Genomic DNA, 11569 nt, shown 5'->3' on the forward strand with positions numbered 1-11569 from the left:
ATTGATTTGACAGTTCACATTTACTATCTATTTGAAATCATAATTTTATAGATTTTAATTTTTAAAAACCGAGAATTTTTATTTATATTGATACGATGTTTTATTTAGGTTCCATCCCAAGCCGTATCCTCCCAACCTCAGTTACAGCAGGTTCTGCATAGTTCACAACAACAAACTTTACTCACAACATCACAACCCCAGTATACTCAACAACAACAGCACAATCCTAACTCCGGAGTCCAGGTTGAACAGCAGATACAGGTTCAGAAGTCAGGGACACAGGACTCAATTGTTTTGGAGAGCTTGGCAAAACAAAATCATGTTGTTACTCAGCAGGTTAAACAGCAACAACAGCAACAACAGCAACAGCAACAGCAACAACAACAACGACAGCTACAGTTGCAGCAGCAGCAACAACAACAACAGCAGCAGCTACAACAGCAACTACAAGCACATCTTCAACAACAGCAAGCTCGCCTACAGCAGAGTCAAGGATCCCAGGAGGCAGGTCAGGATCAACCCCATCATGTAGTATCATCTCAGGTGATAAATCATGGAGGTAGAACCTACCTTGTCCAGTTCCGAGCTCAGAAACCTATTGAACCTGGTAAACAGATTGTGATCAAAACTGGAGGAGTCGGAGGACCAGCTCTAGTTCAAGAGGTTATGGACGAGGTGCTTCGACAACAACAAACTGATCAGAGGAAGATCAGTGAACTTGCTGCTCAGCTTCAACAACAGTCTCAACAGCATCTAGAGCAGACACAGTCAGCCAAACAGTCTCCAGTTCAGTCTCAAGCAGCTAACACAAAGCTAACTCTACAACAACAGCAATTGCTGCTTCCTACTGAACCCCATCCTCAAATAGCTGCTCAGCATCATCAGAAGCAGCAGCGCTCAACATCCATCCTTCAGCAGCAGTTGGAAAAAGGAAGCATGCTTAATAAACCAACAGCTCCCAACCCTGTCCAGTGTATGCTTTGTATCCAAATGCCCTGGTTTCCAAACCAAGAACACCTTGATAACCATTACTCTACAGCTCATGGTATCATGAAGTCTACGGACATGGTTGAAACAGATGATCTTGATTTCTCTAATGCTGATCTAGAAGCATCTCTCTCTTCTATGACTGACCTGAAAGATGATGCAGGAGACTTTGAAAGTTTGCTTGAAGCTCTACCTTCTCCTGAACCTCATGAACCTTCGGAGATGTCTTCTCCAACACAATCCGTCCGACGTAAGTCAGTAAATAGCACATCTCAGGGTGTAACTAGAGTCTGTGAGCTTTGTGGATTTGAACCCAAAACAAAAAACAAGTCCAGAGAAAGAATGGATCATCTTGCGATGAAACATTTTAGAGATCAGATGATATCAGAGCTAAGGAAGGATAAACCAATGAAGTGTCCTAGATGTGATGCTTTTGAAAGCAAGGATCGCCAGCAGTTGTTTAGGCATATGATCAGTAAACACAAAGTTCTAGACTATTATCTTGCTTCAGCTGTAGAGAAAATGAAGGAGGAGGGAAAACAACCCTTCTATTCAGACCCTAGCTCTCAGTCAGTTCATATGAACGGAGTATCCAGGATACAGGTTACATCCTCGACATCAGCCAGAGTATCCTCATCATCAGAGCAGACTATCATTCCTCAGTTCACTCTTCCCAGTATCAGTGGTATGGTTAAAGAACCCGAGATGGTAGGAACTAGTGGAGTAGTTCATGAGTCCATGCAGCCTACTAGCTCCGACCTTGGTAACCAACCGGTTAGTCTAGAGGAGTTCATGGATTCAGGGATCCTGGATCACAAAGCAGAAACTATCATGCAGGTGGACGGGATGGATACTGAGTCGGAGAGTGAGATGGAACTTGTTTCTATTTTCTCCTCCCAGGTTGACGGAAACCAGGACGGATCTGACTCCGAGTCCACTCATCCTGGCAGCGAAGTGTCGCATGATGAGGGAAAATCAGACAAACATTTCCGAGGGACATGTCCCATGTGTAATGAGGAGATGAAGTATTCTAAAATTTATCACTTTGCTGCGTCCCACTTCCGGCCCAGGCTAAAGAACGAACTTCCTGCCTCGGGACCTTTTGTTTGTCCTCTCTGCAACGAAGAGCATAAGCATAGGATGAATCTAATGTCCCATTATCTTGGTAAACATAATAAGTTTGAAGAATGGATGCGCGAGGTTCAGGCTGATCCGAAACCAGATTGGTATGATCCAAACCCTCCGAACCTTAGACCTGTTAACCGACAACCTAAACCTGAACCAGTGGAGAAATCAGATAGAAGTCCTAGTGTTGATATATTTGAGATGAAGGATCGAATATCTCCAGCTAAACCTGAATGGTTCTGTGAACTTTGCCATGGAGGAATCACACACAGAAGAGAGGTTCACTATGCCACTGTTCACTTCAAGGATCGACTAATCCGTATCCTACCCAACTCTCCTCCTTTCATCTGTATTATTTGCAAGGTGGAGCACAAGCACTTCCTGAACCTGTCCACTCACTACCTGACCCAACACGGGTTCCTCAAGGAATGGTTGACTGCTCAGGGTATAGAATATGATCCTAAGAAGAAAACCGAGGAAGTAGAGCCCCCTCAGATGGAGAGTTCGGAGAAACAACCAACCAAACATTTTCTGTCTTCCAGTGAGAGTGATTCTGAAGATGTGACATCTGATGATGTTTTAATGTTGAAGATGTCCGAGAAATCTATTCTTGAGTTATGTTTGGACAGTGCAGATGAAAAGGTTCCCGGAGAACAGTCCAAGCTTGAACCTGTGACGGAAGCTGGTAAACCTATTGAAACTTCATTAGAGAAGAAACTTAAACCAAGAAAACGGTTTAAAAGATCTCCGGGATACAACCTGAAGGAACTTCTCCAAGTTGTGATGGATAAAGAGGATGATGTGGAGGATATCAAGGTTCAGATGAAGGGAGGTCGAGAACCTCCACCAACCAGGACAATGACAACTCTGTCTCTACCTGAAGACACAGCACCCCACATGTGGTTGTGTGATGGTCGTCTTCTTGTACTCACGGACAGCACACATCATAGGAACTTAGAGTTGTTCCAGGAACAGTGGAAAAGAGGACAACCTGTCATAGTTGCTAACGTGAGCAATCATCTAGATATGAATCTCTGGCACCCTAAAGCTTTCTCTGAGGAGTTTGGACATCTTGAGCATGACATTATCAACTGTAAGACCCATAAGCTGATCCCTAAGGTTCCACTAAAGTGGTTCTGGGACGGGTTTCAGGCACTGGATTCTCGAATGTTGGATCAGAATGGGGTTCCTATGCTTCTCAAGCTGAAGGACTGGCCCCCCGAGGATGATTTTGCTCATTACTTCCCAAAACGGTTTTCCAACTTCATGACTTGGATCCCTCTTCCAGATTACACCCGGAGAGAGGGTAGATTCAACCTTGCATCCTACATGCCGGAGTTCTTTGTCCGTCCTGATCTTGGACCTAAGATGTATATTGCGTACGGTAGTCCGCTCTACCCTGAGTATGGTTCAACCAACCTACATCTGGATATGAGTGATGCGGTAAACCTTATTGTCTATGTCGGTATCCCACAGGACGGAAACAAAGATGAACACTTTCAGGCCGGTATCCGAGCTGTGGACGAGGCGGGTTGTGATATGGCAACCAGGAAAAGGGTTCGTCAGAAGGGAGTTGTGGTCGGAGCACTCTGGCACATTTTCCATCCGAGAGACGCAGATAAGATTAGAGATTTCCTGAACAAGGTTTCTCTGGAGAAGGGTTTAAAGTTGGAGCCACACAATGATCCTATACATGATCAGTCTGTTTATCTGGATGGAAGGTTGAGGCAGCGTCTGTTCGATGAGTACGGAGTAGTTGGATACGCGTATCCTCAGTGTGAAGGAGATACTATCTTTATCCCTGCAGGAGCTCCACATCAGGTACTGGTTTAGTCTCACTCATCCTACCCTTCAAACTTTAACATTTTTCCTGATTCATGTTCAACTCTATGCCACGATTATTTTAAGATTCCAGATTTTTTATATGTTGGGTATTTAACCAAGTGTTTATTATTTGAAACTTTAGGTTTTTTTTTTTTTTTTTAGTCCTTCGTTATCCATCTCTAAATTTTATGTATTTTCTGGTTAAGTTTAATTAATGCATATTTTAGGTACGGAATATCCACAACTGTATCAAGGTAGCAGAGGACTTTGTGTCTCCTGAGAACCTGGAGTGGTGTTTCTACCAGACTGAGGAATTTAGGCATCTCACAGATAATCACACTAACCACGAGGACAAACTACAGATTAAGGTAAACAAGGATCCATTAACATTTTGTTTTGTTAATCCCTATAAAAAAGCATTAATTCGTATACTTTCGGCCTGAAATATTATGTTAATCTCTTCTTTCTTGTTATCTATAAAGCTCTGTGCTTACGGATTAAACAAAAAGTTCAGTTGTGTCAATTTGCAAAAGTTGCGACCTCAAATGTTCCGTTAAATCTTTTTTATGTAAACTTCTCAATTGAAGTTATAGTTTCCTCCTCTTTTCTTTTGTCATTGTGATGTTTATTCTATATAGCGTCTATGTACTTTTTAGTCATGGTTTGTATTTAATATAATATATATTTTTTCAGAATATTCTCTACCACGCAGTCAAGGACTGTGTTTCCTTGTTGGAAAGTGTTGAGACAGAGGATTGAAACTAGAGAAGGTGGAGATGTAGAAATACATAATTGGCAGAACAAGAGTTTACACTTGGCAGATTTTTATCAAGACAGAAGAATTTTATACTATTGATCAGCAGCACCGGTGGCGTAGAAAATAGAAAAATGAAGGCGAATATAACCCAAGGCGGAGGCGTATTTTAAGCATTCATAGAACTCAAGGCGGAGTTTTTAGTTTTTATAGATTCTTAGGCGGACATTTTTATTCAAAAAAAGACTTTACAATGCTGAACCAACGAATGAACCTTATCTCGGAGAAATTGTAGCGTTTATACTTATACCTAGAGAATACTTGAACCTTAACTCATTAATGAATAAACAAAGAACAAAGGCTGGGAATGAATACAGCGGAACTATTTTTAGTATTGAAACCAATATATTGAGTAAAACAGCCTGTGGTTAGTTGTACAGGGAAACCATGATATCTTCCAAACATTTTAGCTTTTTATACCTTTACTAACGGGACAGGACGGGACCCTTGTATCATGAGATAAATTTGAACCCAGCTAGTCAGGCGGGCTGATCAGACCGGATGCAAACAATATTTTCTCCGATTGGACATCATTTTATTATATTTATGTACCGTTCAGCACGGTACACACACACACATACTGATTGAGAAACCGCTTAGTTTCCCGTCCTAACCCGTTTATATAGCAGAGTATAGCAGTCAATCCCTGTTCTATATTTGAATCTCCTTTTACTGTTATTATTAATATGAGTATGCTTAACTAATTACATATAGTAGTTGAATTATGGAATGCAATACATGTCTTGTAAAAGCAAAATACATTATAGTAGTTCTTTATAGTTTCATCAGTAGTGAGAGTTAGATATATTTTTCTATAACAAATATGTCTTAACATACCAGATTATAACGATTAAATCATTAAAGTTGTGAGCATGATCCATAATCGTTTCACATCGCGCGTTTCCCACCTTAAAATGTGGATTATTTTGTTGAGTCTCTTAATTAGAAAACCGCACTTAGAAATGATTAACTTTATAAGTGTAAAACGAATGGTGGACGCCCCACTGCTGTTCATTTTATTATCCGAGCTGGGCCAACCTTTGCAGTCCTACTTTTGACTGTACCGCCAATTTACAATTACTAAAGCGGCAGAGTAGTGTGGGCGACACAAATTACACCTACAGTCCCTTTAATAGCATTTGTTTGATTCAATCCCGGGAGATTGTTGTTCTAAATAGAAAGAAAGAAATCTCGAGTGTTGGATCACTATCTCAGGTGAGTACATTAAGCACAGTGTGTCTGACTAAACATAGTAATTAGAAAAATTAAAAATGATAGATTAATATCTGGCCTTTTCAAATTTTGGCCTACCTTGCGGAGTATTCAAAATTGATGATTTTAAAACAATTCGAAAAATATGAATAAAATGTTTTGATATTTACGGATTCTAAATTTTTCTCAAATTGAATACGAAATCATGTTTTTGAATATTTACAAGATGTCCGTTTTCTATTCTTAACAAAATAATATTTACTTTCAGTATTATACGAAATATCTTCTTGCGTATCTAATATTGAAAAGCTGCTATAAAGGAAATGAGTTTTTGCCACAAAATCTTATTTTCAAATTTTTATATCTTCTCAACCAAACGTCGTAAACTTTAGATATTTCAAACTATTCATTCTGTTTAACCAAATAATCTTAGTTTGAAATATCGAAGGATTACGGTATTAGGTTGAAAAGATACAGAGGTTTAAAAATTTGAGTTTGTGGAAAAGACTCAATTCCTTTAGAATATTTCTTTTCTAAAATTTCATTTAAAAATTCCAAGTTGAGTGGGTTGTCTTTTTAGAGAAAGTTTAGTTTTCCAGCCAACTCTGGGTTAATTCTGTTTGACGAGTTTGACGTCCGATCTGAACCCATAAACCTCTTGACCGATTTGCGGAAGTAAAAATCTCCTTATAACGTTCTTAGCTTGGTTTAAAACAGAAGTTTAGTTTCAAGGCAAGGCTGGGTTCCCAACCTAAGTTAAATATTTCAATAGTAATTGTGTTTTCGGTTACTGTAACGAAAATTAAAAGTAGTTGGTCGCTACCCTGTAAGGATCAATCAAGAATAAAATTGACAATTTCCTAAAGAAGCTTCTCAAGTTTTAACTTAAACCCCTGGTTCCGTTCCGCCCGGTTTAGTTTATTGGTAATTAGATAGGAGAACCGTTTTATGTTCTTTATTTCCAGAACTTGTTGGAAATTTCTAGAAAAGGGGGAATCATTGCCGTTGCGTGAATGGTATTTTTCACCTCTTGGAAAATAAACATACAGGGTTACCCACAAAGAATAAGACCTAAAATTACAAAAGAAATTCTTTTTTCGGAATAAATAAATTAAACAAAATAAGTCTTCTGTCTTAAATATAGTCTGCTAATAAACGATTATACTGAATAATTTAGTAATAAAAGTAACAAGATTAAAGTATGAAGGGAACCAAGGATTTAAGAAAAGTAGTAAATACATTCCGTACAGTCGTCTATGAAGTTTCATTCTTTGTGCAGGTGACCCTGTATATTCGAAGGATTAATAAAACTTAAACGACGTATAATATGAATTTTTATAGCTTAGAAATGAAAATATGTAAATTTAAATGATCTCCAAAAGTTCTAGGTATCAGGAATATTTTTGAGCTAACAGATTCCTTATTCAAAATATTGGAGTTTTATGAATGTACGTGAACAGTCCTAATAAATTCTATCATTTTCTTTAATTCTTATTCTTCACAAAAAAAAATTACTAGAAAGACTTAAAAAATGAATGCATGAATGCGAATTTATTTGTTTATTTCACTTTAAAAGGTTATAAATTATTTAGTGTACTGTGCTGAGAGAGCAAGATGTGCTAAGAGCTGAGATTCTTAAATTATCATAGAAGATCAAATGTATTTTGTACACATAAACAAGCACGCACATATTTAGACTAACAGATTTAGTTACAACATATAAGAGAAGATAAAGAATAATAGAGTAGGCATTAAAAATACAATAAGCGGGTATTCTAGTTCTGATCAGGAGAAGATAAAGAAAAATAGAGTAGGCATTAAAAATAAAATAAGCGTGTATTTAAGTTCTGATCGGCACCTTGTGTGGATATCATTAATCTTGAACCCTTGATCTTGATATCAAATGTGGGCACTTTTTTAATTTGAGGATCACTGCTTGACCTAAAGGGTATGACCATCAGGGGATAACGATAATTTAATCCGTAGATTTGCATCAGATGGAGGCCAATGCTAAATCCTGATACTTACTACTCAAAAGTTCTCACTTCTGGTTATACGGGTTTGTAAGAAAATTAGAAAAATTATCAAATTATCAACAGTTTGAAAAATCAGAATTTGCGTCGAATCAATACAATCAATAGAGGGAATTTATTAAGCTTTTTATGTTATTCCTTACTGTCGTATCAATTCATCTAGCTTTGGATGTTACCCTATAAGCACACGAATCAGAGGTTGGAACTTCAGACCACTAATTCGTATTTGCTTAGGTCCAACGGATTAGTTGAATGATTTTATTTAAAGAGCAACCAATCATTTAGAAGCCACACAAGTATCTGCTCTTGGTCAATGATAATCACGGATCTAAAGCACGACCATTGCTTCTGTTTTGAAAATCGCTATATTAGATTGTAAAAATGACAACTGTGGAATTCCTGATCTTCTGAAAATATTGTAAAAAAAACATTTATCTTAATCCTTGTTTAGTAATGTGCAGGTGTGTATAAGTAGTTTGGTTTGTACATGCTGTAAGGTTGGAAGAACGGATAGTTGGAAGAGAACTCAGGTTTTGAGATTCGTTGTTGTATGTTTGAGGTACTGGAGAAGGACGGATAGACTCCTTGAAGGGTTGGAGTCTGCACCCTGAACAGTGGATGGGTTCCAGGATAGAACTGGTTTGCTCCGGAAACTCCGGGGAGGATGGATCTCTTTACTCCTGCAGACATTCGTTTTTCGTTTATTATTATTATTATTATTATCATTATATGAGGATGCACTACATCATCAGGTGTGAAAGGGGGGGGGGAGATGGGCGGGGACTAGGTGGGGTGTGGGGGGGTTATTATTATTATTATTATTATCATTATTATTATTATTATTATTATTATTATTATTATTATCATGATTATTTTTCTACAAAGAATGTATCCCTGAGAAGAATAGCGGTTGTGAGAAGAACTCTTGAAGTTGGTTCTCCTGGAGCTGGAAGACAAGTAGGTCCCTGCTGGAGTAATAGAGGTTCTCCTGGTTGCATTGCACCTTCTCCTCCCTCTGGCAGAGTCTGGTGACGGGATCGAACCTGTACCGGGACGGACATCTGAACAGTCGTTCTGCTGATAGAACACCTGGAAATCATTAAAATCATAAATTTGACCAGCTTTACCCGACCTATAATTCCCCCATATTATAACTATACAGTGAGACCCATAAAACTGTGGAATAGGAAGCCGATATTTACACAGCCTTTGGTGTTTCAAAGTCAATATTTCAAAGTTTTGCAGAGTAGCTTTTCCTAAAGATTAGGTTAGGTTAGAGTAAAAATTATTATATATGTTAATATGTATATATTATAACAGATCAAACAAATGTAGTTAATGTAAAATTAATGACTATAATGAAGGATATGAAACAAGGTGAAAGATGAAAGGTAGGAAAGGAAACGTTTACTTGATAGAGTTTGTAAATGTCAGAAATGAGTGGAAAATTTAAATCAAACCCATCCAAAAACCAATAATTTTATATAAAATTATAAGGGGGGGGGGTATTTATTTTTCAATGGGGGAGGGTAAAATATATTTCAAATTTCCCCCCCCCCCCCAACACTATAAAATCCTTATATACGCCCCTGGGTTCACCAGTGGCTTAAAAATCCAAAGTGAAATAGGTATGTGCACCATATCCTTATCAGAATACAGAATTTATACCTCTCTCTCTAGATGTCAGGGAATAGTAAAAAAAGATTCTAGGTTAAGAGTAAAATTAGATTGGAGAAGGGGGGGGGGCTTCTATAGCCCGTCCCTTAATATCCTGTTCTATCCATAAAGTTATCAGGATAGAAAACATGGTTCCACTTCGTCGATTACATTTTTTTACAAATTATTATTTTTAATTGTGATAAAAAGTTGTAAAACTAGACTAGTTTTCTCTAAATCCTCTAAATGTAGAAGGATTAAGCCTAGTATTTAACCTCCCCCCCGCCCCCTCCTCCAATCTGCCCTAAACCAGCTTGAAATAGCCTAAGTATAGTTTTAAACCACTACACTCCAATTTGATAGATATTTTCCTGACCTGGAGTAATTTCTTTGCAGGTATAGAACTCTCTACAATCCGAGGGTTCGGAGAAATATCCAGGCTCGGTGCAGGGATAAATTGAATCAGAGGAAACTGTAAATTTGCTCGTATCTACTCCGCCCCCGCTTGAACCTGTATCCGGAGAACTGTCTCCGTTACTTTCCCCGTTCTCTGGAGTAGGAGGTTTAACTAATTCTGGGTTGGTTACTCCAGATTCATCAGACCCGGCTGAATCTGTATCTCCCTGAGAAGTTTCTGATCCTGTTGATCCTATATTTGCATTATCTCCTGCAGTTGAACCTGACCCTGTAGATTCTAGACCTGGATTTGATCCTGAACCCTGAGATCCGTCCTCAGGGTTAGGAAGAGGAGACGGAGTAGTCATGGGAGGATCAACATAGATCGGAGGAGAGGGAGGATACACAGGGTAATCAGGGTAAACTACTGCCGGAGAAGGACCAAGAATGATAAAACAGGGCGGAGCTAGGAAGGCGTGGTTACAATTTGACACATTTGGGTCATACACCGTTCCTGAAAAAAACGATTTTTTAGGATTTGTTTAAATAACTTTTTAGTAATTAAAATGATGCTTTATTAAATATACCTAAAGGGCACTGATACTTGTAACTAGTGCTACGGTTCAAACATCTATAGAAGGATGTACAGGACTCAGGATCTGGAAAATATCCTTCTCCAGGACATACAAATTTTGCTCCAGATCCTCCTAGACCTAGTAGAACCAACCATACTACAGGGTTCACGTCCATACTGGAGCTGGTTCAAGGAGCAGAGTAAACCAGGGTTTAATAACGTTTGATAAACCTTTGGAAATCCAGACTCGGAGAAATTTTTCAGAGTCGAGACATTTTTTCTGGTTGGCACGTCCCTCCAGGGGTTTCAGGAGATGTAGAGAGAACTAGTTTTCTTGCTCAGGGTTAGGCTTCAGACAGAACTCTCATTATCTATCTATCTATCTCTGAAAGTATCTATGAGTAACTGCAATTTGCAAATATTATCTTTTCTTTAAATTTATGGGAGGGCGAGAGAGTGGAGTCTTTGAGTTCTATAGTTTGAGAATCATTTTTATACTTATAATTCTATTTCTGGTAATCAAAATTCTTGTTACTATAAAGGATTTACTGCAGCTTCTATTTCCAAGCGTAAAAAATCTTTTTCATTAAAATGAGAGAGAACGAAATTATCGAAATATTCTAGTTTCACGAATTGAAAAATAAAAATAAAAAGTTATCATGAAACAAAATTTCGAAATTCCAGTATTTTAACTTAAAGTTTAATTATTTTCAGAATGCAACGAAAAAAAATTCTTAGTCAATTACTAACTAAATAGCTTATATAGCTTAAATAGCTGATAACTTGAAAACAAATGTTTATATTTCTACCAACTTAATGATTTTCTGGTTTCTAAAATACACTCAAATATATCATTAAACTTAAATTATTATTGAAAATTGATAGGTTGAGGATGCACTACATCATCAGGTGTGAAAGGGGGGGGGGAGATGGGCGGGGACTAGGTGG

At 38.0% G+C, this 11569-nt stretch overlaps 2 protein-coding genes across 2 annotated transcripts in view; one reads left to right on the plus strand and one right to left on the minus strand.

The window, feature by feature from the left end:
* The window catches only part of LOC111699073 (uncharacterized), a 29031-nt gene extending 23506 nt beyond the window's left edge, over positions 1–5525 (plus strand). The window contains exons 18-20 of the mRNA XM_023469634.1: positions 109–3933; positions 4164–4304; positions 4630–5525. Coding sequence (XP_023325402.1) covers positions 109–3933; positions 4164–4304; positions 4630–4695 — 4032 coding nt within the window. The 3' untranslated portion in view covers positions 4696–5525. The remainder of the gene's footprint in view (positions 1–108; positions 3934–4163; positions 4305–4629) is intronic.
* Positions 5526–7508: 1983 nt separating this feature from the next.
* On the minus strand, positions 7509–11034 carry LOC111699088 (uncharacterized). The gene is made up of 4 exons (XM_023469653.1): positions 10635–11034; positions 10028–10561; positions 8890–9084; positions 7509–8675 (listed from the first exon to the last, which is right to left on the minus strand). Exons 1-4 carry the CDS (start codon positions 10795–10797, stop codon positions 8443–8445), a joined length of 1125 nt encoding a protein of 374 aa, XP_023325421.1. The 5' UTR covers positions 10798–11034; the 3' UTR covers positions 7509–8442.
* Between the last annotated feature and the right edge of the window lie 535 nt (positions 11035–11569).

Source organism: Eurytemora carolleeae, unplaced genomic scaffold, assembly GCF_000591075.1.
Source record: "Eurytemora carolleeae unplaced genomic scaffold, Eaff_2.0 scaffold329, whole genome shotgun sequence".
NCBI lineage: Eukaryota > Metazoa > Arthropoda > Copepoda > Calanoida > Temoridae > Eurytemora > Eurytemora carolleeae.